This window comes from Desmodus rotundus, chromosome 2 (genome assembly GCF_022682495.2).
Source record: "Desmodus rotundus isolate HL8 chromosome 2, HLdesRot8A.1, whole genome shotgun sequence".
Taxonomy (NCBI): Eukaryota; Metazoa; Chordata; class Mammalia; order Chiroptera; family Phyllostomidae; genus Desmodus; species Desmodus rotundus.
The window spans coordinates 59,556,345-59,582,758 of record NC_071388.1 but is presented as its reverse complement, the minus strand read 5'-3'; the positions used below and the strand labels follow the sequence as shown (position 1 = coordinate 59,582,758).

Sequence of the window (26,414 nt, the reverse complement as noted above, 5' to 3'; positions counted from 1 at the left end):
ATGCCACATTAGCACACGGGAAGTTCCGCCAACCTTTTCAGCTTCCTGTAGAGACCTGAGTGAGCCTTGGCCATGGTGGGATAATCCCAGCATGAATAACAGGACATTATTTTTACAAATATTAAACTGGTACACTTAATTAACCCCTCAGGACGAGTCCCCACAGCCTTCCACATCTGAGACCAAGTCATGGGTTTTACCGCCCCAGGGGAGGAAAGCTACAGCAAGACAACAGGCTTGTCTTTAGCAAGACAGTGGACTTGATGAGACCACAGCTTCGCTTCCCCGCGCAGATGTCAGGTCCAGGCCCCTCCGAGCATCCAGGTGGAAGGGGGTGAAACGGAGGGGCAGCTGAGGAAAACCTCTGCCTGCCAGCCCCCCTGAAGGCTTCAAACCTATTTGAATAGTTACATCAGAGATTTCATTACCCTCAATCCTCTTCCAGCTCCTGCTACAGTGGACGCAGTAGAAACCCCCAGTCATTTGCAAAGCAAAAATAAATTACACTTTCATTTTAGAGTTTACATTGAAATTTCATCCCATGAACAACATGGTCCGAGTCAAGTCTCTACAGCTCAAGCAGCGCTGTGCTCACTGTTCTGTCCGAAAGGCAGGTGCTGAGAGGTCTGTACTTTGGGACAAGCTTTCGACAGGTAACGGTCTTTCATTAGGACACAAATACAAATATTACTACAGGCATTATATTCCCAGATAACCACGTAAAGTAACTCTAGACCAAAAAGCTCTCACACATCAAAATGCTTATACACTACACAGACCAAGCAGACCCAGCAGACACATCCCAATATGAAAATAAAGGCAGAGTTTTATTCTTCTGGAGACCAAAGTCTGATGCACGATATATTCATTTAATTAAATCTGTTCACTTGAGCTGTGTTACTCTCACAAAGACATTCCGACTGGTGATGTACCGACCCTTCACCAACGTGTTTTCTATCCTGTCTATATATTCTACGTAGTCCTTGACTCCAAAATAACAGTGAGCTGAAATGGGCTTTAGAGCCACTTTAGCCCAGAGATTTCATTTGGAAGACTATACAAATTCTGTCTGAAAATGACTCCGAAACTTAAGGTGTATCTTTTTAACCTGACAAAAATTTTTTTCTACTCATCATGGAATTAACAGCCCAGTGCAAAGATCCAACTTCTACACGTCATTAAAAAGGTAGTAGTTTACAGCCCCGTAAGAGAGCAAGGCCACTACATGCACCGTGTGGAGGAAGCGCCAAGCTTCTGAAACAGAAAACACAGGCGAATATGCACACAAAGAGGGTATCCCAGAAGATACACAAGAAGCCGCTAACACCTGCTTCTGAGGTGTGAGATGGGGGGTCTGGGAGAAAGCGGGAGGGCGCACAGCGAGGCAAGAATTCACTCCAAACATCTGAAGATTTTGTGTTTTGTACCTTGGAGATGTATTGCCTATTTTAAAAATTAAGTCACACAAGAAGCTGTCTTTTTTTAAAATTCTCATGTTGAGGCTTTAAGCAATAGACTTGCAAGATGAACGAACAAAAACTCATTAATCACTGAGCTTTTTGAAGCATTTTCCGTGCCTCGCCCAGCATCACTGCCTCGCCCCAGCCTCACAGTCACCCCTCACTGCATTCGGGCAGGTTGTAAGGCAAACAGGGCCCAGACACAGGACAGAGCTCCCAGTTCTTCTACTTTCCGCGGATTTTCTCCCAATTTGTAAACGGAAGGTAATCGGCTACCTCAAAGGGGCTTCGGGAGGACTGCCCGAAGGGCAGTAACCAGTCAGCAAACTACAAAACCACAGGTATTTCTGCAGTAGGTATTCCCAGGGTAGTCATACATGCACATACTAACAGTCATAACGAGTAAAAAATGACAATACTGAGAATGAAATTTAGATTCTGATACCATTTTATCACAGAAGATGATCAACTGATCCAAGCAGTAGTTGACATTGAACTGAGGAGGAAACAGAGGTAATGTTGAGTGGCAATAGGTTCTTAACAGAAAATGCAAGGCTAGATAATTCACCCAACGCAGCGAGCCCAGAAGAAACGACAGTAGTGAAGACAAAGCAAATGCAGCAGGTCTAACGGAGCCACAAGTCTAACTCATTTGCCCTCGGCCTGCCAGGGAAGAAGATAATTAACTCACGATCAAGAAATACTTTTTCAGATGCAAAAAGAAGACAAAAACAAAAAATGTTCCCAATTTTTACTTGAAGACCATATTTCTTTAAGGCCCAGCTCATTATTTTTCCTCCTTCAAAACAAAAACACCCCCTAATTTTTCCAGTGTCACCATCATTTCCTATATAATTATGGGGAATCATGTACTGTTGCCCTGCTTTAGGTGTGCATCTTGTCTCCACAAAAATGGGAGCCCCTGAAGGCCAGAGAGCACGGCCCCCTCTTAGTTAACTTCTTTACAGCATCTGCCCCAACGCGTAGGAGCTCACAAAACCTTCTTTTAAAACTGAATCACTCCTGATTCAAGTGAAATACAAGATGTTCTTGAATGTATTTCTCTAAGAAAGTCAAAGGCAATCATAGCCAGACATTACCTTTGATTTCATCAAAATTTTAAGTGGCCATGAACACACACACACACACACACACACACACACACCCCACCACCACCATAATACACCGGCATGCTCACAGTATCTAGCCACCCCCCAAGAAATGACAGCCTGTGGTGTGGTCCAATGGATGCTAAAGCTTTCAGGGCAAAGATGGTGGAGGAATGGGATAGTTGCAGGTTATCCCATTCTTACCCCACAGGCCCCATTCCTTTTATTGGAGAATGGTTTTTACCAGAGAGCCAGAGTTACCTCACCAATTAAAATCTATTTTCATGCCTAAGTAAAGCATGAATTTAAATTACACTTAAATACAAGCACTCTGTCCAATCTTCCGAGTTATCTCTCTTGTGACAAATGAGATACAAGGAACACTGCGAAAATGTGGAGGCAATCTTGACTTGAAACTAAAAGCTTGTTGCTGGAATCAAAAAAGTTAGTATGCAGTGTCTTGAAGGACCCAAACTAAAAGTAAGCTGGTTGGCTCAGATAAGAAACCAGACTGTCAATTACGTGTTTAGCAGGCTTTATTTTTGCAGTCCAAATGGCTCAGTGAATATGTCACAAATTAATTACCCACTGTGCAAGAAGGGTAGCCGTTTATGCCTCGCATTTGCGAATGGGGGCGATAAGGACAGTGGCTCCACCAGCACAGTCAACCAAGAAGTTTCTCATCCAACTGCAACCCCCGACCCAACAAAACCTCAGTGGTACTGAGGGTAAGCAGACCAGTTCCCTGGGCAGTTTAACCACGAAGCATTTTAAGTTTCTTCTAATCTATCTGTTCCCTCAAAAGTGACCTCACACCCATGACACATCTTGTCACTTTCCACCATACTGAACACTCCACGGTTCCTAGCCAGAATTCGAGTTGCTCAACTTGCAAACAAAGTGATCTTCCTCTTTCATTTCTATGTACCCTGGACTGTGCTATGCTCTGCCTGCTCCCATGCACTCATGAGAACAAGAGTCCAGGCCCTCCAATGCGGCCACAGCCCCCAGTTTTGCTTCCTGTTCCCTGCTGCACCTTTCTCCCTAGTGAGGCTTCTTGCCTCCAGGGACCCAGGCCCACACACACCATGCACACCCCCAGCACCCACGTCACAGCAGGAAGGAAAGAGCAAACACCCTCCAGTGAGTCAACCTGCACCTGTGCCAGGCAGTTACTTCACTTTGAGGCCTGAGTCTCATTGTCAAAAGGGAATAATAAAACCTACACTGCAAGGCTCTTACACTAATGATTACAGATGATGTTTACAAAGTTCCGAGCACAATGCACAAAATAATTAATAAAGACCAGCTAGTGATGACAGCAGTCGCAATGGCCGCTCTCGCGGACTATCAATAGTCTACATTTACTGACCATTTGCGGCGCTCCAGGCACAGCTCTAAACACTGTAGAAGCAGTGACCCATTTTATCCTTAAAGATACCGTCGACCACCCCACTTGACAGACAAGGAACGGAGGAGCACTGCAAGTACTGCAGATCGAGGCCCTTCCCTGGCTCCCGCCACCCAGCAGCCAGCACTCACACACCCCACACGGGCAAACAGCCTTTCGTCACCACCCACTGGTGACTGAGGACTGAGCTGAAAAAAGTAAAACCCTGGCAGTCCAGTCCTCTTCAAACTGTCTGACGACCCTCTTCCTCCTCTGCCAGAAACACTTTTCCTGGCACAACACCCCAACTCGGTCCTCCCGGGAAGTGCCGCCTCCTCCAAACTGTACTAACCATCACTGCCTCTGCGGGGCTCCCTGGACTTCCAAGTTCACGGGATGCCCTCTGCACTTTATTCACTTCACTATTCGCCCTCGGACAGGGGCGTGGAGCGCATTTTCACTGGGGGCCACGTGAGCCTCCTGGGCGCCTTCAAAGGGCCGGATGTAATTTTAGGACCCCGTGCAGTGGCGGGGGGGGGGGGGGGGGGGGTCCACACAAAGTTCCGGGCAGACAAAGACAAGGTGGGGGGCTGGATTCAGCTGTGGGCTGTGCATTTGCCATTTGCCACCTGTGCCCTAGGGCAGGTGTCCAAGCAGTCCAAGTAGCAGAGAAGGCAGGAGGAGCTAACCCTGCACTCTCCCTCTCTGTCCCCACGGACCAGCAGTGTCTCAGGAGGCCGCAGGGCCCCGGTGGACTCGTGCGTGCACTGAGGGTCCGTGGGCCACACACACAGAGCACCCTCCCCGTGACCCTGTGACACGGGGGTCAAGCACCTCGCTCACAGGAACCCGACTGGTAAATCGGAAATCAGCGAGAACAGACGCCGAACCTAGCAGACGTTCACAATGAAGTGGGGAACACAGACGGCTCAGCACAGTCACCCCAGGACAGCCAGAGAGGGATGGATTCCTCTCACACAAGCTGACAGGGAACCCAGCCTCGGGGTCCATCGGCAAGGGGATGATGAAGACTCACTGAGGCCAAACAGCTCCCTCAAACGACCGAGATCATTTCCACAGTCCGATCGGGAATGGATTCAATGCAGGCTCGCAGGGGCAACCTGCTCACCTCCGTGTGGGGCATCCAGTAATGAGTCAGGGAAGGTTGTTACAGTGAGAGCAGTGATGGCAGTAAACGGCGCAGTTACTATTCGCAGGCTCAGCAACAATGAGAGCCCTCCCAGGGGGAATTCCTACAGATAAATGTACGGAGTTCTGTTATTTCCTATAACGACACTGCTTAATCTATCCGAAAACTTCCTTTAGTTATGTAACTGTAAGTTTTACTTTTTTATTTTTAACTATTAGCTAGACCATTTTCAATGCTTTTCTCTGGTAAGCCCAAAATATTGAAGACAGCTAAGCATCCCTGTTCAGTTAAAAACTGAACAGCAATCAACCCTGAAAAATATCAGAAACTAACGCTGTGTTTTGCCTGGTGTGCTTTCCCTCCAGCCTGCAGCACTCACCCTGCGTGACAGCATTTTCTAAACACCAAGTTTACCTATAACCTCTTCTGTAGTTTCGTTTTTAGGCCTCATAAGGACTAAAAATTACAACCTCTTCCTCCAAGCTTCCCTAATTCACCTCTATTTTAAAATCTCTGCCCAGATGTTACAATTTATCCAAGCCAAATATTTCTTTACCCTCCTTGAAACTACACATAAAACCTCACCGGTGAGCCCTCCCTCCTCTCACTTTTGGGGACACACCACTGGGTGTGCCTTTGCTGGCTGTGAGCTCCCCAGGTTAGCGGCCCATTTAATCTACATCTCACATCTGTAACTCTCCACATGACCAGAGTGAGGATCTCTGTGTTGCTGTGTTTGAAGAATTCACACACCAGGGCCTGCTCCCTTGTTGCTGTTAGCCCATTTAACTTCAGGAAAAACTCTCTTCAATAAAATCAAACAGCACTGCTATTTTATAACTCTGTTCTAACTCTGAATGTGGGAAGTGAAAATAAAGCATATGTTTCTATTACAAAGGAATAAAGGCCATTTCTACTAAAAATAAACTTTATAAATCATAAGAAAAAACATCAAGACAACCTAGACATAAAACCAATGCCAGAAAAGGGTGACACCTGATAGTCAATCTCACCCCAAATGTGCTGAATGACTCTTTTCACTATCAAAGCCTGAACACAGAACCTATTACTCCAAGTTAATCTTCTGAAATGTATGCAATTTAATCCAATTCAGCACATATATATGTGTGTACTTGCTTGGCTGTATTGCTTGCTTGGAGTGGGAAACTTGCTATATTATGGCTGTGTCTGCACAGCCAAATGCTTCCAAATGTACTGTACAATCTGCTTAAAGAGGCTGAGGAAGGCGCAGAAGACAAAGCAGAAAATGCGAGGTTAGGAGGTGCAGCAGGGTGACGGAAAACCAAGATCAAACATTTGGAAACATGTGCTCTTTCCATATAGATACGATGCTCATTCGCATGTTAGGAACACATGTCAGAATAGAGATAAACTGGATATTAACATAGTTAAATTACTTCTTAATTACCAAGCACAGAATAGTAACTTTGCAGAAGAGAAATCTGGTAGGCACCCAGATGACCCACGTGCGCCCACCATTTTCAAGACCATGTGACAGGATGCACTGAGAGGCTCACAGCTTCCTGGTCTTCCTGCCAAAAGTGCATCACCTGAATCCAATCACGAGGCACTGGACGGATGCAATCAAGGGACAAAATAACTCGTCTGTCCTCTTCAAAAATATCAAGGTCAAGAAAAAGGCTGGAGAACTGTTCCAGATTTTAAAAGGCTGAAAGACATGGCAACTAAAGGCAACACGGATTGTGGGTCAAGGCTGAGAAGACTGATGTCCGGAGAGACTAACAAGGACTCGGCTTGAAATCCCCCAGACACTCAGTGGCAGACCTGGGACAGGTAAAACCCAAAGCTCTTTGCAGGATGCTAGGCCTGACAGGCCAAGGGTTGAACTCCTGATCTCATGCATTTTAAAAATATTTTTAGCTTTAGCCTTAAACATTTTTTAGGTCAAAGCTTTTATTCTCCGCCATGAGAAACTGATAGGCACTTGACCTTCGTGGATTTAAAATGCACACTTTTTAATACACATGAATAACCATAAAGACCCACGAACTGTAACACTTTGTAAATAAACTCAGTCAGAAAACAAACTCATGTTACATGGCTTATGGAAAAATAAAAAAAGCTAGTGGGTAAGCCTAATCAACCATCCACTGTGGATATACAAATAATAGAAACTTTAGCTTTGTGGGCATAGAAAATAACCCCACCCAAAATCCAATTGGTCATGCTAGTAAGAAAATGAATGGTAAATGTAATGAATCTAACAAAAAGTACATGATGTTCTTAACTAAAAATTGGAGCTAGGCTTGCCTCCATTTATTTGTAGAGGAAATCATACGGTCCCGGTGACACACTCATATCTGGGATTCCTAAAACTCCACGTGTTCTTGCAAATGATGAGGGTCTATCAAACTTATTTGTCCTAAAATGTACATTTCATTTGGCAGAATCATTCCTGCATGATCACCCTTTTTTGCCTTTCTGTGACAGTTAAAATCAGATTAAACTAACCATCAAGGCAAACACTGGGAGGAACAAGTTACAAAACAAACAAACAAAAAAAAAAAAATGAAGAGAATCTAGGGGATGGAGAAATAGACTCTCCATTATAGCTGGTGATGCTGGAAGATTCCAGGATTATGAATTGGGGCAAACAGAAAAAAATGCATGCACACATACACACAAATGCTTCAGGCCTAAGTATCCATTTATTTATCTTAAAAATTACTGAGCACCTTCCATATGCCAGATACTGTCCTGGGAGATCCAGCATACATAAAGCCTGACGTTTCTCATGGAGAAATATTATAGCCAGGAGAGGGAGGAGATAAGTGATCATAAATTAATTTTAAATACTAACATGGGGCAGTATTTACAGCTATGATGAAAAAAAAGCAGGACAAGAAGATGAAGAGACAGGGAGAGAGCCAGGTCTGAGAAGGCTTCTCTCAGTGCCGCAGCGCCATCTGAGCTGACGGCAGTGGGGGGAGGGAGCGGGCCAGGCTGGACGCACCTCTGTGGGTGGGAGGGAGAGAGGTGCTGCAGGTCAAGGCCCCGAGGTCCCAATACGTGTGCAGGCCACTGGTGTCCGGCTGACATAGACATCTGATTGAGACAAGGAGCCAGGAGAGGATTCCCAGCACAGGAGTATGGCATCATTTATGTTTTGGCTACAAAGTAGAAAGCTATCATTAGAGAAGCAAGAACAAAAACGAGATCAGCTGGAGGCCCCACAATAGCACAGGCAAAGGTGGGGGGGGAGGGGTGGGTTGGGGCCAGAATAGCAGCCGTGGAAGGAGGAATCTGTTGTCAAATTCTGATTATACTTTGAAAGAATGCTGACAGGACTGCTGAGGAACTGAATGTAGCATTTTGAGAGAAAGATAAAAGCCCAGAATGACATTACGGCTTTTACTTTTATCCACCGGTGACTACAAGTACATCTACTAACAAAGAGAAGCCTGAGGAAGGAGCAAGTGTAAGGATGGTGAGAAGTCAAAGACTTCAGTTTGATATACATTAGGTTTAAGGTGCCTATTAGTCATAATAGAGGTAGCTAGTGAGTGACCAGATATGCAAGTTCTGTGGAGAAGTATTAATAAATGCAATATAGCCCTGGCTGGTGGGGATCAGTGGATTGAGTGCCGGCCTGCGAACCAAAAGGTCACCAGTTCAATTCCCACTTGGGGCACATGCCTGGGTTATACCCAGGTCCCCAGTAGGAGGTGCATGAAAGGCAACCACACATTGATGTTTCTCTCCTTCTCTCTCTCTTTCCCTTCCCCGCTCTCTAAAAATAAATAAATAAAATCTTTTTAAAAACTAAGTAAATAAATGCAACAGATAAACAGAGATGCAGATATAGAAATAAGAATTATATATGTGTGTTTGTACAAATACATGCACACAATGAATGAAGGGAAGTCCAAGAAGGAAAACACAGAGAAGGGAACCGAGAAACTTGAACACTGTATCCACTTCAGCACGATTTGAAAACATGGTAAAGAGAATGTATTGCTTTAGTGATAAAAAGGGGGCATTTCTTTTGTTTCCCCCCAATAAAATAATAAGCTGATGAAAAAAATTAAACTCAGAAGTACAGAGTTAACTAAAGTCTGTGAAAACAGCCAACCGCCAAAGACAACCACTGTTAACTATGAATTATTTCCTTCCAGCCTTTTCCCCTGGACACTCACACATACACTCAGCAGGTTTTTGATGTACAGTTCATTTCTGCTTGTTTTAACACACACGAGATATGGTGAACTCAGAAGTGACAGCCATAAAATTCTTTTCTGTTTTATTTTGCTTTGAATTTATGTTTTCATGCTTTTAGTGCCACTGATCTGGGACCCTGCCCTTTCTGTCCCTGCTCCCCACCGCTCGTAGTTGGGGCCTCCCTAACAAAATCATAAGCATGGTTTCATTTCATAAAGAATTATTCGTAAACCTAATTTTTAAATAGACATCTTTATACGTAATTCTCTGTGCACAGTTCTAATGTGGTACAAACCTTTATAAAGCATGTTTTAGCACCACCTCAAGGAGTCACTGTCTAGTTACCAAAAGAGTGAAGACTCTGACTAAAAATACTTTCCCTTCAGTTCATTCAATAAATACCTACCATGAGCCAGCGCGCGCGTGTGGTGGGGGGGGAATGACAGACACAAAATTTTTAAAGACAATTTCAGTTAGTGGAAGATGCTGTGAATAAAATCACGACACATGAGACAGAACTGGGAGGAAGGAGAGGAAGAAAGGAAGTGCTACATAGCTAAGTGTCCAGAGAAAACCCTGCTGAGGAAATGACAGGAGCCAAAGGCTCGGTGAAGAGAAGGAGGTAACAAGCATCCTGAAGAGCAGCCCAAGTTCAGGGAGGGGGAATGCAGGAGGCCTGAGAAAGAAAGGCGGGCAGCACTTGAGAGGACGGAAGGAAAGCAGTCCGGCCGGAGCGTCTTAGGAAGACGGAGCAAATCATGGACGGCCTTGATGGCCACAGCAAAGAGTCTGGATGCTCGTAAGAAACTATCATAGTAAAGTTATCAATAGGGATGTGACATGATATGATTTAGGCCTCGTGATCAGTGTGGCAATGGTGTAAGGAGAAAAGTAAAAGCAGGGAGACCGATTTAGAAGCCGTATCCAGCAAGAGCTGCTGGTGGCTAAAACCAGCATGTCAATAATTGTAGCGGTGGGGAGTGTTCAAGTGCTGGGCGTCTCTGAGGTAGTTTTGATAGAACTTGCTGATGGAACCAGGACTCTGGGACTGGGTGAACAAGGACTGGCTTCTCCATCCACACCACGCATGACTCTTAGCCACACCATGACCTGCATCAGTACTCTCCCCAGAGGGTGCAGGCAACAATTACGTGCAGAATCAATAATGAAACGTATAATGTAGCATGCTCTCTCTCTTACCCAAATTAGGATCAGTAGCCTGGCGTTTCTTAATTTTAGCTTCGGAAATAGCAGAATAATAGGCACAAGTCATCTTGATTAGCCACGTTGCTCGAACCATTGGCACTGAATATTTAGCTAAGTATGCAAAAACATCTTCTTTTTTACTGAGGATGGGAACCTAAAAAGAAAGAACATTTATAATAATCACACACTATGTTCACCACTTGGCAAAAGAAAGAGCCTATAAGCTCCTTCTAGTTATAAGAAAGTATATCCGTTAAAAAAAAAAAAGTATATCCTTAATGGATTTTAAGCAAATTTTCACTAAGAAAAAAAACCCAAAACTATGTTTGCACGTTGGCAACACAAATTATCAGCTGTGCTTTCTCACTCTAACTAAGAAATTATCTGCGTCCTAACTGGTGTGGCTCAGTGGGTTGGGCGACATCCCACAAATCGAAGATCACCAGCTCGATTCCCAGTCAGGGCACACGCCTAGGTTGTGAGACAGGTCCCCAGCTGGAGATGTAGGAGAGGCAACCAATCAATGTTTCTCTCCCTCTCTTTCTCTCTCCCTCCCCCTCTCTCTGAAAAATAAGTAAATAATTTTAAAACATTTACAAAATGATTTTCAGATGCTCAAAGCTACTCATCATATCAACAAAGTAGGAAAAATAATTTCATGACAATCCTGTGAGTTTATCTCAAAACTGGAACAGACAGGTAGGTCAAGTGCAAAAACTGCCCCCAACTCCACACTTTATCCAAGAACACTTTTTTTGTACAAAGCTTTTTAAATGTACCATTTCATAAGAATTAACAATTTCCACAAAGCTTTTAAAAGTGCCTTTAGCCAAAAATTTAAAATAGAGGCTAAAATGACAGATCAGTGAATCTGCCTAATAAACACTGAGCTAGAAATAGCTGGGTAATTAATTCACTGATGGAAAGTAGACACTTGGGGCAGTTAATTATTTCCTCCAGACCACAAAGGTACTATTTAGCAAAGTAGTATCCCCATGTACCACCAAATGGTTTGAAAGAGTTAATTCACTCTTTTAGAATGCCTCACAATCCCCAAGGACTAGCCCGCCCACCTATATATAATCTCTCCCCGAATACAGGGGACTAGTGGACAGAGAGCCTGCTGGCCCTGAGGCAGCAGGGCGGGAGCAGTGGCACGGAGAGGCGGGCTCACCCCTCACAGGAGGCACCAGCCTGTTTAGTTAAACCACCTCTGCCATGCTCTTCACCCACGAACATGGTAATACCAGGCCCACCGCTCTGAGTGGTTGGAAGGGCAAAGCAAAAGAATTACATGTTCAGCAAAAGAATCAAAATTATAACAATTTTGTTTTGTTACCACTTCCAAAGATTTCTCCATGCCAGCCACTATTTTCAAGCCTCAGGCTTAACCCTTTCCTGAGAGGATCCTAACCCCCACAACCACGGGCATCCAGAGCCTTGGTCTCTATGCCCCACGCTCTTGTTTGATTTGGGGTTGGGAATCAAGGCTTCAGACCAGCTAACTGACCCAAATAGCATAGCATTTTTCTCTTAATTAACCAAATCCTCGTTCAGTCAGTGGATTTTTTCTATCATACATATGTCATAAATTTGACTATTCACATATTTGGTCCAAAGTGTGATCCCAGAATTAAAAGATAAGTACTTTTTATAAAACAAAGCGAAGTCACCTGATTTCACTTGAAGTCATCTGGTTCTTACAAAGGCAACATCAGGCTGCTCCAATACTGAAGGAAAATCTAGCTGGTTGCAACGCTGACGTTCAGTGTGTCCATACAGTGTGTATTATGGGCAATTTAATAGACTTCCGACCCTGTGTTAGTCCCTGCTTTGGGTGCAGACTTCAGAACACATCCCCCATGACACAGGCAACTAACTACAACCGTCCCAACCTGACTGGAAGGGAGATGAAGACCGCACAGGCCAAAGCTGTAAGGCTTCCTTTCTGCAGACTACAGTGATATATTTTAACAAGAAAATTTCTTGAAAATTTAGCTTACAAGGCACAAGCCTTGTAAGTTTCACGGAGCACAAGGCTCTGGGTTTACTATCGTTTAAGCCAAGGACAAGAGAAGCACAGGCTTTAAAATATTTAGTTCAAGACCTGAGCTGCTGCTTTTTTTTTCCACTTAGAGCACACATTTGGTATCAGTGAGTTAATTTCCACCACTGTCAAGGTGAGGTTGCCTCTTAGTCAGACGTAGCAAAAGATTATAATACCAAGGCCTAAAAAATTGGCAAATGCCAAAAAGTGAAGTTAGCATCTCCAAAGAAACATTAATAGTATCTTTTACAGATGCCTAAAGGATTTCTTTTGAAAAGCACTTGACAGGAGGGAACAAAAAACTCTTTGAACATGTGAAATGTTTAGATGAAACAGCAAACAAAACTCAGCCACAGATCTTACAGTGACAGCAGAAGGCAAACCTCTAGCTTAGCTCATTGCTCCTGTGGCAGAGCCCTAAGAAGTGGTTTGCTCAAGTCAGGGGCTTTAGAATTCAGAAGAACACAGGTGAAGAAAGTTATTTAATTAAGGAAAAGACACATACTAACGGTTTTGTCAAATTTACGGTTAGGGCCAACTCTACAGTTACAGAAGGAAAATATGTTTACCCTGACTGAAGTATGACTTCCTTACAGTGATGGATTCTATTTTCAGCAAAGAAACCATTTGACTTTTAACTTGCAGCTGAACCTAGGCAATCACTGGCAGCTGTTTGGTGTCTACATCAAGCCAGAGCTTCATGTAAGTACCAAGAGAAAACTCAGACACCTAGCATGTGATCGTCTCCCATCCTTGCGTCACCGTCCCCCTTGGGTGCACATCACATCAGCACCCCCTGTCACAGAGCACTGGTGCAGGCAAAAGGAAATCCCACAGACCACAGTAATCAGAGTCACCCCAAGTGAACACGTGACAACCAGTGAACTGTTCAGAGCTACAAGGATAGGGGCCAGAAGTCTCCTTTCCCAAATCCAGCCGTGACAATGATTAAAAGGCCCTTTACAGGCCATTGTTCACCTCGTGGCTACATCCTTGGGAGCTTTGCAGTAACAGAAAGTCCAGGTCCAGAAACCTGATCTGTCCCATACTGGAAAGGATTTTGAATCCTCTATCAGAGGCGGAAGATGACTCAGGAGCTTATTAGCAGGAACTATGCCATCTCACAGAAAAATGCCAGAAATTAAAGAAGTATTTAAACTCGAATTTGAAGAATATACGAGAACGCAATCTTTTACCCAACTCAGAAAGATTTCACCATCTCAAGAAGATGATATGCTGAAGAGGGGGGACGCGGGGGACAAACTTTTGAAACACCCAAGAAATGAATACTTCAAAGTAGAGACAATGGTTTTATAAAGAATATATCTTTAACTTTGCAAAAAAATTAATGTCAGGGCTTACCTGAGGAACACCTGACTTGGCCAGAGGCAGCTCCTAATAAAGAGAGAAGAACAATGGCTAATACACCACACCATAATTCATCTCCCGCCTCAAAGATGAGACCGCCACACCCCTAAAGCAAGGGCATCAACTCCTCACCAGTCTTCCCTTTCAGGAAATAGCCACAAAATGCATTCCAAAAGCTTTTAAAAAAGAAACCCTAAAAACAAAGTTGTCGGGTTGGCCGCGTGGGAGTTGAAGGCACTAACCAGCAGGGATGGTGTAGACTATCGAATATCAAAGGCTGCCCCTTGACTTACATGGCCCTCGAGTACCATTCATAGGCCACAGTGGGCCCGCCTGGTACGTGTTCCTCACTGGAAAAGACACGCCACATGGCTCAGCCTGTGTTAAGACAGAGGCACTACCTGAGTAGAAAGAGGTGGGTATGCTGACTGCTGTGCTTTTCAATGACTCGGTTGCCACTGAAATCTATGAAAGGCAACACAATGCTATGACACTAAGGCAAAAATAAAGGCAATGGGAGCTATGTGTACTCTTTTCGAAGAGTTGCTTTAGAAAACACACAAGCAACTACACAAACGAGCTCTCCTCTGAACCGGGCCGGCACCAAGCAAACAATGAAACCCTAGTATCAGGAACAGAAGATGGGCACCCCTAAAACTGAGGGGTTTCAGGGGAGATGAGAAAGACCCGTAAGATTACTTGAAACATGGGCAAGAAGTTAGAGATCCAGACAAACAGGGAGGTTTCTAGCTCTCTAAATTTCAAAAGACATTTCGTATTGTTAAGATGGTTGAATCCATGTAGTATTTCCCACTTGAGGCAAATGACCGAAGGCAAAGATTTTATAAGAACCCTCCCTCCCACCCACCATCCACCCCACCAAAAAAAGCCAGGGGCTATAAGCAAGCCTGCCCATTTTGCTCTAAAACTTTTTCAAACAAGTTTTTCAAACAGACACAGAATCACTATCACTATCACTATCCTATTTGTTACAAAGGAGACGGCTTAAAACATTTGAATGGTTACTTTTCAAGGCAAGAAGTAACATCAAAGCAAAGACTTCTCTGTAACACACTTTGGACGTCCTGGGCTAATAAAACTGAGAATATAATGAAGTCATACCGCCTGTCTTTGATTTGCAAACCTGTCTCCCCAAAGCCACATAAACTGCTTCCCGTGCAGAATGCTTAGGTCTATGCGCGTCCCAGGCGCCACATGCCATCAAAACAAGGAGGAAAACAGCGTAGGTGCGGCACACACCTGGGGCAGTGTGCCTGCACTGAGGCTCTGAGTTTTGAAGAGAACTGGGGAAAAGAAATATATTCTTGAACAGTATTTCAAGTATCTCCATTTCTGTAATGCCGTAATTAAAATAATGTAAGAAAAACTTAATACCTTTTTTGCCAAAATAGCAAGTGGTTTATTTCCTGCTAAGTCGGAGAACCAACTATGAATTGCACTCTGCGATCGAGCAGTAACCAGCCAATAATTATCTTTAGCATTAACTTGTGGTTTCTTCTTCCCAGTGTCCTGGAAAGTGTTAAGCTTTAATTTCTCAGCTAATATGCTGCTAAAATAAGCTCCAATCTGAGGAAACAAAAGAGAAAAGGTTTGAAGACAGTAAGTATGTTAGTAATGTATATTAGCATTTTATTTTTATCATTTTAATCAAAAATCTCCCAACAGCCCATCAAAAAATAAAATGGCAATTTCAGTTCTAGAAATCAAGAGTTGTGACTTCCTTGTATTAACATAATGCAAAAAACTCACACAGCACCTTTGTTCTGCCGTTAACAAGTAGTTCAAGAAAAAAAGAAGAGCCTTTGAAAATCTCTGGTAAAATGCAATTAATTACATCCTGAATAAATATCAAGAAAATGGGTTCTGCTTTAATCTTCAGCTGTACTTCCCTTTTACCTATTCTACACCCACTTGGAGAGAATATTTTCCCTGAGAGGTGCTGCAGAGAAAGCCTGGTAATCAATCACACCGTAATCATTCTTTTTCTTGTTTCCTCTTAATAGCATGTATTTTTGGAAAGGAAACTCTGTATTTACACTCAGTGCTTTTTAAAAAGAGTCTAGAGAAATTTAATTTATTTAAATGGAAAATTACAAGACTCAATTAAATTAAGTATTCAACATTTTTGATTGGGCTGCCAATTTCATGAGTACAAGTGTTTCAGGAGAAAGCTACTGTTACCTGCTCTAAGTGGAACAAGACAGCAAAGGGAGCTTCTGTGAATTACTGCAGCACTTTCATATTAACCAGACCAAAAGGGGTCAAAAGAAGGAGAAAGACAACAAGGAAGGAGATAAAGTAATATCTAAAAATTAAATAAATCCACAAAAAATCTCTTGGAATTTCCAAATCCTATCAAAGTATCACATTTCATTCCCTGGGAATTCTTTAATATGAAAGTTTATTAGTAATACTTTCTAGTAAATACCTCCAATAAGGTTATCAGACGTAATAACCATGATTAAAACAAAATACCTACTCTGGTGAAGCAAAATACTGGGTTGGCCAATAAGTCCATTTAGTTTTTTACATAAAATAAAAGACACATTTTTCATTTTCACCAATAACTTTATTGATTTGGATATGTTGAGTATGTTGGCTATCTCCTGCTATTGACTTCCAGTGGGTAGAAGCCAGCTGCTGCACATCTTTGCAATGCATAAGACAGCCCCTCAGTAAAGAATTATTTGGCCAAATGTCAATTGTACCAAGAAACTTTGCAAATTACTTCTGACATGTTTGATCAGTCACAGCACCTCCTCCATACACTGCACAAATCTTTTTTGTTTGCATTTCAGTTGCATTTTTACCTTTCTTGATATTATAAAGCATAATATGCCAAAAATGTACCTTTCCTTCCATCTTCAGATATTAAAATGGCTGCACAGAAATCCACTGATTTTGAAGTTTCTTTCTTTTTTAATGCACACTGATATGACAGCTGTCGCAATGTAACCTAACAGAATTGTTTCAAATGAAGTTAAAGACAATTAAACAATACTAGAGCCATCGTACGGAAAAAAACTAAACAGACCTTTTGGCCAACCCAATAAGAATCACTACTTAGTTTATGATCATGAGTCAAACAATTGATCCATAGGCTAAAACAGTTGTAAGCAACTAGCCAAGTTTATTATCTACCAGGGTGAAAAGCTAGTGTTAAAAACAAAACTTCTAATGTGCCTTGTGATTCCTTAATCCTTGCGATTAATGTACAATAGAAGGAAGTCTGTTTTTGGTGTGTTGATGCAAAATGGCTATAAACATTAGAGTAATTACAAAAAAAGTCTAAGCTTTACTTTTTTAAAAAAACAACTTCATAGTGTATAAGCAAATATTTACATAATGCCCAGATTATATAAATGCAAAAATTTAGCAAAAAAAAAAAGTTGTTTAAAAACAAGCCACTAATAGTAACAAATTGTTCATTTTAAATTTCTCAATCAATTGGGAAACTTTATTTGGTCTTTGAACAAAGGACCCAAAACACCTACCTATGCAAATTGTTTTACATTTATTTGCAATTATGTATGAGCAGTTTAATCATAACAAAGGCATAAATTATTATTTTAAAAAACTAGTCCGAGAAGCCTGTTTTACAATTATACTCCCTTCCATATACACGATAGCGGTGGAACATGGTGACTGTATATATGTTTTACTTCCTAACAAACCTGGTGAACAACCGCATACTGTAAACAAAGTCAAAATCTCCGAAAGAAGAGAGAGAATAAAATGCACGTTAGGACTCAAAAAAAAAAAAAAATTCAAAACATGGTCACACATTTAATTTTATTTAACAGCAATATATTCACATTATTCCAAAATAAAAAAAAAAAAAAGTAAAGAGCCTCGTCCCCAAGTCCCAATGCCAACCACCAAGGAACCAACTTTGATTAGTTTCTTATGACTTTCCAGTGTTACTTTGTGAGAATACGCACAAACACGAAAATTTTTTTTTCTTTCTTGTATGTAAATCTCCTTCTGGACAATTAGTAAATGTCTGAGAGCCTTTCACAGGAGAGCGTCCTCATTCATGTTTACAGACACATAGTAATGTACTGTGTGGATGGACATTTTATGGAATCAAGCACCCGTGTAAACGGACATTTAGATTATTCATTCCAAACTTGCTATTACAAAACCCCTTAAAATGGCCCCGGCTGGTGTAGCTAGGTGGATTGAGTGCAGGCCTGTGAACCAAAGGGTCATGGGTTCAATTCCCAGTCAGGATGCATGCCTGGGTTGCAGGCCAGATCCCCGCTAGGGGGCGCGTGAGAGGCAACCACATGCTGATGTTTCTCTCCCTCTCTTTCTCCTTCCCTTCCCCTGTTTAAAAAAAATAAAATTATACTCTAAATAAATAAATAAATAAATTTTAAAAAGCAGAAGGAAAAAAAACAAAAAAAAACCTTAAATGAACAGCCTTCCCTATTTATTATCTCATACATGTACAGCTATAGCTTTCAGATAAATTTTTGGAATTCAGATTTTATGATCTTTAATTTTAATCAATACTGCTAAATTGCCCTCCATAAGGTTTATACCAATTTGCACTCTCTTGGACAAGGTATGAGAGATAAGGTTTAATTTAAAACTTGTTTCCATCCACGCAGAGCTATTTTAAAAATTACTTATTCAATAAGAAAATGGGACAAGTTGAGGGGCTACACTCTATAGTTTATGTATTTAATATTTATAAGATCAAACTCCCTCAGAAGGGTTGATTCTTGAGTAAATGTCACAGGAGGGTTGATAGCAGCAGAAGTTACTTCTAATGGGTGATAGTTCTATTGTTATTTAAATTGACATAAAACTTGATACAACTGAGGACTATTTGGCAGCTCAAATGAAGAGATAAAACATTCATATTCTCTGTTATGAACTAAATTGTGTTTTCCCAAAATGCAGATGCCAAAGCTGTGAAGCCCTGACAGTCTTCCAGAACAGGGCCTTTAAAGAGGCAACTAAGGTGAAATGAGGTCACGAGGATGGCGCCCTCGCGACTGGCATCACTATGGGAAGGGAAGAAACAGCAGAGATGCATGCGCACAGAGAGAGGGCGCCGTGTGAGCGGCAGTGTGTGCACACCAAGGAGACGGGCCTCAGGAGACACCAGACCTGCTGACACTCTCATCTTGCACTTCCAGCCTCTGGAACTGTGAGAAAATAAACTATCTCGGAAAATCAAATTTCTGTTGTTTAAGCCACCCAGTCTGTGGTATTTTGTTATGGCCGCTCTGGAAGACGAATGCACCTTCTGGGGAAGCATTCTTCTAGGAATTTACCCTAAAGAACAAAAGCTCTAGGTTCAACTATGACTCCAACCTCTTTATTAATAACCATAAGAAACTGGCAACAGCTCATTGTTATAGCTTTGATCCATTATAGTACATAAATGATGAAATGTTATCTATCCATTAATTATTATGAACATGAATACTTCAACCTCAAAGAAAAGTACAGACAAAAAATGTTACATTCTTTAAAAGTATATGTTAGGGAAGGTGAAAAAGTTTTGGATGGTGGTGATAGTTGCAGAACCATGTGAATGTACCTAATGCCAAAGAACTGTACACTTTAAAATGTTGAAATGGTAAATTTTATGTTATGTTTGTTTTACCACAATAAAAAAAGAAGAACACAAATTACAACTTACATAATTGTGGTTATAGCATTTTAAAAAGTGCCAAGATTGGAAAAAGACAAATGTTTCTATCTTCTTTCACACCACTTAAATACTTTGGTTGATAGTTTACTGAGTTGTCAATTGCATTCGTGTCTGTGTGTCCATGTGCGCACGTAAGAAGAGATCTGGAATGATACATAAACCTTTAACAATGGATATCTCTGGGGAAGAAGGAAAAAGTATAGACACCAGTCTCTATGTTTGATTTCTTTTTATGTATATGCATGATGGTTTCAACTTAATAACAGTATTTTAATATTTGAAAAAGAAATAACTTCAAAATCAAACCTTAAAAGACTACAAACAGAAACAAATACTTCTATCTATATATCTAATTATTAATATTACCACACAGAAAAAAATTTTAATTCAGAAAAACTAACACTACATTCTGACTATACTATTTTTTGGAATATTTTTTATTTCTTCAAATTTGTTGTTTATCAGGAGTGACTAAAATAAAAAATATACTTGAGCCCCATCATCATGGAAAGGGCTTTTAAAGAAAACTGGTCAGATGAATATTCTGCTTCCCACTTTCAAGCCGTAAATTGCTGCCAGTGATCGCCGACAGTGTCTCAAGAATACTCAAGATACGTCACGTAACACAACATGCCTGCTCATGAGGTTGAGGGGGGCAGAGAAGGAAGACTAAGAAATAATTTATATGAATTTCTTTTTCTTTATTTTTTTTATCCTCACCCAAGGACATGTTATTGATTTTAGAGAGAGGGAAAAGGAGGGAGAGAGAGAGGCAGGGAAACATCATTTGGAGAGAGAAACTGGTTGCCTCTCCTGTGTACCAGATCAGAGGCTGTTCTATGTGGCCCAATCAGACAACCCAGGCATGTGCCCTGACCCAGAATTGAACCCAAGACCCTTCAGTTTACAAGACTACACTCCAGCCAACTGAGCCACACCAGCCAGAACTATGTGAACTTCTTGATTTCATCATACAAGACAAGCACAAGAGCACCAGTGCTGCCTCTGAGAACACTGACCAAGCACCCATGAAAATAGCTTTGTGCCTCCTTCATCACAAGCCATCTTCCTCTAGCAGTCAAGCATGCCTCTGTACATGGTATCAGTTCATCTGCACCCTGAGTGAATCATCACACAGCAACAAATGGCGTCAAGCAGATAGGAAGTCAACCCAGCCACTGCCATGGCGGACTGTGCATCACCCAGCTAGTGAAGATGAGAGTATTCTTGGGACCTGGAGCATTCCTGTTCAGTGTCACTGATACCGAAGTGGGCAGCTGAAGTGGGCAGGCAGGTGGGTATGTGATAATATCCTGCACAGACACATTGAAACCTCTGTACAGGCCCTTGATCCCATCAGATTTGTAGATCTTAACCAGGCAGTCCCTGAGGCCTTTGAAATCCATTTCAACTCCAGCTTTGATATGCAAAAAACAGGGAGGTGTCCCCAGAGCAACCACCTGATGTCAGATTTGCTGCAAAGTATCAGCAGAACTGGGTTCCCTAGTCCTCCCCACCCAGGAAGATCTGCTTATATTTATCTCTGAAAGCAAAGCTGAGAGCCTGGGTGGAGAAGGATCTGGTTACCAGCCAGAAGGACAGGACTCCCTGCTCCTTGGGGATAAGAACCACACAGAGTATACTGCTTTTGCACGGCTTGGCTTAGCTGCTATGATTTGCTTGCTGACAGGCAGTACCTGCAGCATCAGCTTGACTCGCAGGATGGGCGCTACGGCCATCTTGGATATGGCCACAGCCACTGCACCTGCCAGGAAGCCCTTGGCAAAGGACACAGCGGCATCTACCATGTTGATGGGAAGAAAAGGCAGCAACTGTGGGGCTGGGCTTGTAAGCGGCTGGGACTTTGGGGCTCCAGTTGACTGTCTAATGTTAATGAAAGTAAGTACTATAAAGACAAAAATTAGTGTAGAAAAATTGAAAACTTTACCTAGTAATTTTGTTGAAAATATTAGTATAATTTATTCTGAAACTCTTTATGTGTATTGCAAGATAGAGTAGATTAATAAATATGCTGATGTTGCTGAGAGGCAGGGTTCTCACCTTAGGAGAAAGGAGGTACAAAGACAATACAGGGAAGTCCCGTGACACTGAGGGAGGGAAGGGAAAGGGAAGGAAGGAGGGAAGGAAAACAAACAAAAAAAATCGAAACATGTTTCCCATCTCTGTCGACTGAAAGGGCCTAGAAGTTACGATGCTCAAGTAGCAAAGACCATACCAAGCATGCAGATCGGAGCTGACACCGGGAAAGAACATGAACCTGGAATGTGTTATTGTGTCAGAGGTACAGTGCTCAAAAAAAAAAAAAAAAACCCAAGAGCCAGGTTAAAGGCACCCCCACGGCCCAAATATAAGACAATTTGAGTATCAAAAAGCAAAATGAAAACAATACATCAGATTTTAAAAGGAGTCCAGAAGTTAAAGGTGATACTCCAAAATGGGATGTCCTTTGCAAAAGAATGCCAACTAATAAATGTATGAAAAATAGTAACTACTAGAAAATATCATTTTGCATCCCTCAGCAAAATAAATCATTCAGCAAGAATCACCAATTGATGCTAAAATCACAGGACAAAACTTTATTGGAGAATAGGATACTCACAGGTTCTCAAAGTATCACCGTGCAGAGGTTACCACAAGGAACCATGACTACTGTCACGATGTAAAGAGATGGCAGACACCTCCGTAAGTGATGGAACTTAGTGCAACCAACACTAAGGGCAAAGTGGCACTGCGTGCTTTCTGACGTAATGCAATGCACTCAACCTGAATCCTGTCGTGAGAGAACAACTAGACAAACCTAGAACAAAGGACTAAAATATAAGACAAGTAACTGGACTGGACTCTCCTCAAATGGCAGTCCTGAAAGCTCCCCCAAAACAAAAGCAAAAACAGAACGAGACGCTGGAGAGCGCGCTGTATGAGATTTATAGGAACTACGGAGACAGGACAGCCAAGCACAATGCATGATGCCCAACTGGGTCCTACACGGGGCAGTTTGCAGGATATGTGGGGGAATTTGAATATGGATCGTGGTTTAAATAACAGTAGTTTATCAACATTAACTACTAACGGTGTCACATACACATACTTCGCAGAAGTTTTGGAACACAGGTAAGTAGCGTACCTTTGATGGGTTAATGACAATATTTCTGGCTGAGCCATGTTCATCTCCAGTAAAGGCTGGCTGATTGTTGAAGCCTTGCTTTACATTCACAGCAGTAAGTTCATCCTGTTCAAGAAAAGGTATTGATTAATCAGAAGGATGTAAACGCTCCCACTTACCCTTCATACTACAGCCTACTGACTAACTTTGCTACACTCTGCAGAAAAGAACTGTTGAACGCACATCAAAGAAAGCAGAAATTAAAGTTGAAAACCCAATGTATAAATGAGTAGAGAGAGATAAAACAAATGTGGCAAAATGTTGGCAACTGCTGACTCTGGCTATAGATAGGGGTATGGGTGTTCATTACACCATTCTTTTAACTCTTCTGCAAGTTTGAAATTTTTTAACTAACAACTTGGGGGGGCAAGGGAGCAAAAAATTCCTCCCCCACACACAGACATATAAAATCATAGAATTTTTAAACTACTGGGTTGGCCAAAAAGTCCGTATGGTTTTTTTCCATAAAATAAAAGACACATTTTTCATTTTCACCAATAACTTTATTGATTTGGATATTTCAAGTATGTCAACTATCTCCTGCTATTGGCTTTCAGTGGGTAGAGGCCAGGGGTGTTGCTGAACATCTTCTAATGCATATGACAGCCACACAGTAAAGAATTATTTGGCCAAATGTCAATAGTACCAAGAAACTTTGCAAATTACTTCTGATACGTTTGATCAGTCACAGCCCTTCTCTATACACTGCACAAATCTGTGTGTGTGTGTGTTTGTGTGTGTGTGTTTCAGTTGCATTTTTACCTTCCTTGAAATAATAAGGCATAATATGCTGAAAATATTGCATATCTTTCTTGTATCTTCCATATTAAAATGGCTGCCCCAAAATTCACCAATTTTGGGCTGTGGCTGGTATAGTTCAGTGGATTGAGTGCTAACCTGTGAACTAAGGGGTCACCGGTTCAATTCCCAGTGAGGGCACATGCCTGAGTTGTGGGCCAGGTCCCCAGCTGGGGGTGCATGAGAGGCAACCGCACATTGATGTTTCTCTCCCTCTCTTTCTCCCTCCCTTCTCCCCGTCTAAAAGTAATAAATAAATAAATAAATAAATAAATAAATAAATAAATAAATCGCCAATTTTCAGAACTTTTATTTAACACACGCTGATATGTCACCTGTCACAATACAATCTAACAAAAGTGTCTCGAATGAAGTTAAAGACAACTAAGCACTACTAGAGCCATCGTACAGAAAAACTAAACGGACTTTTTTTATTGCTTCTAGAGAGCCCATAGTTTGACTCTTCCTTCTTAGACAGCCCCTATGCACAGCCCTATCTTACATTCAAGAAAACTGGCTCACTCAACTTACCCAAGACCCCATAGCAAGTTAAAGACAGAAACGAAAGGTTCTTAGGCACAAGCTCTGTGATAACCACACAACACAATGACCTGCATTTAAAGGAACGTTTGGAGCTTGCAGTTTTTTCATACATCTTGGCTTCCTTGATCTTTACCTACTCCGAGGTGGACGGTAGGTGTTTGTCTTCATGCCCATTTACTGATGAGAAGAGCGAGGCGCACTAAGCCTGTACAGTACATGGAAAGAGCCAACACTGAAACACTGACTTCCCCATCCCAGACTAGGAAGACAAACTCCCCAGATACCATGCTACCAAATTATAAATGACACATGAAAATGTGATCCAAAAATATATAGCTACAACTCATACTCTCATTAAAAAAGGATCTCTTACTGGATAGATACACAGGAACTTTTCTTCCCAAGGTCACAAAATATCAAAAATAGCCCAGCTTTAAAAAAAAAAAGAAAAAGAAAAACCTTGCACTGCCCAAATCACTAAGTTATAGAAGTAAATCAGAGTTCCTAAAATACAAACTTAAAAACATAAAAAGGAAAGGCTTGAGCAAAGGAAGCTACTTTCTACTCCCTTCAATCCAGGCCAAGAAATGGCCTTAGTAACCGTTGGGTTAATGATGTCCACAATAAAAGAATAAGAATATATACTTATTCCTCATAAATAATTGCTGCAAAGGTAAAATGAAAACAAAAAAAATCAACTGACCAAAATCATGACTGTATTAGGCAGGAAGCCTTAGAACAAAGCAGTCTATGACATATAAGCATCTGAACGGTCACCTTGGCTGAGAACTGAGGTCTCCTGGAGACATTCCATGTAACTTAATTGTGTGGCTCTACCTAACACCCTGGTGCGCCACTGTCTTGGCAAGCTTTCCAAAGACCCCACGACAGGAAATGCAGCTCCATGACAATCAAGTCTCCTCCAAGCACAGAAGATCGCTGAAGTCATGATCTGCACAGAAAATGAGCTGCACACCTATCGGAAGACATCTCAAACTGGCTACCACAGTTTCAAATTAATTATTGGGAAATCTAGGGCAAGACTACCTATTGAAATTTCCATAGTCTCAGAGTCTAAGAAAGAAGGGGCACAAATGGGATCATGATAAGAAAATTGATTATCTTTCATTTATCATCAGAGAATTACGAGAAACCTTGGGTAACAGCATATATTTTTACTAAAAATATGTTCCAGCTTAATCAAGAGGAAATGTGCGAAGCGTTTAGGACCAATTAGTTTCACTTAGTGCTGCGTAACTTTCTACTCTAAACTGACACTGGCTCAGAGAGCGGCTCGTCACGTGTGACTGCTAACCACTGGCCTGGAGAGACATGCCCTGTCTGTGTGCACACGTGTACACACACACACACACAAATCCCCAGAAGGAAAAGAACATGGAACCGTGACCACACATCTGTCAACCACATCCGATTTTCCTCAAACAAGGGTTCACACAGGTACTATTGGGAAACCTGAATGCTGAAAACTTTTTAATCTTGGATTGTAAGTTGCATGAAGATACACCCAGAATCTGACCACTACTCACTACCACCCCAGGTCAGGACCACCATCATCTCCTGTGTGGCCACTGCAATGTCTCCTAATTTGGCTCCCATCCAGTCTCCCCCCTTGCTTCTACTCTTGCCCCCTGAAGACCATTTCAATCCAGCAGCCACAGGGTTCTTAAAACATGAGGGCATGTTACTCCTGCTCAAAACTTGTCTTAACTCCCCAACTCAGAGTATAAGCAAAGGTCCTATGATGTCCCACAAGTCCCTATGTGACCTGGCCCCTATTACCTTTCTGACCTCATTCTGAACCATACTCCCCGCTCTTTGCTCACTCTACTCCAGCCATACTGTTCCCAGTTCTCTTTGCAGTTTCTCCAGTATGCCAGTTGGGTGTTCTCAAGTTTCAGCACCTTTGCACTGTCTGTTCCCTCTGCCTGGATTGCTCTTCCTCATGGTACGCACATGGGCAACTCCATAACCACCTGAAGTCTTTGCTCAAATTTCATACTCTCAATGAGAAATTCTGATGACCCTATTGAAAACTGGAACTTCTCACCCTACTCATTTCATCCCCAGCACTCCAACCTTCCAACAATCCCCAGCACTTATCACCAAAAACACCAATTAATTTACTTACAACACGTACTGTCTCTTTCCCCTACCAGAACGTAAGGGCCGTGAGACCAGGGGTCTTTGTTTTGTTCAGACGAGTGTCAAGCACACAGAGCTGCACCTGGCACGTAGCACACAGCACA

The 26,414-nt window shown here is 42.0% G+C and overlaps 1 protein-coding gene and 1 pseudogene across 9 annotated transcripts in view; both read right to left on the bottom strand.

Annotated features, from left to right (window-relative positions):
* Nucleotides 1-26,414, bottom strand: part of MED12L (mediator complex subunit 12L) — a 313,958-nt gene that overhangs the window by 260,478 nt on the left and 27,066 nt on the right. For 7 of the 9 annotated variants that reach the window (XR_011650864.1, XM_045199938.3, XM_071220599.1 and 4 more), the window contains exons 3-6: nt 22,768-22,872; nt 15,326-15,517; nt 13,925-13,957; nt 10,510-10,669 (exon numbers count right to left, since the gene is read on the bottom strand). Coding sequence is in view for 8 of the 9 variants with exons in the window: in XM_045199938.3 (XP_045055873.2) it covers nt 10,510-10,669; nt 13,925-13,957; nt 15,326-15,517; nt 22,768-22,872 (490 nt within the window). In the remaining variant the exon portion in view is untranslated. Of the gene's footprint in view, nt 1-10,509; nt 10,670-13,924; nt 13,958-15,074; nt 15,235-15,325; nt 15,518-22,767; nt 22,873-26,414 lie in introns of those variants that run through there. The other 2 variants (XM_053918255.2, XM_071220600.1) reach the window with 2 other exon arrangements.
* Nucleotides 20,570-21,430, bottom strand: LOC112309983 (ADP/ATP translocase 2 pseudogene; annotated as a pseudogene).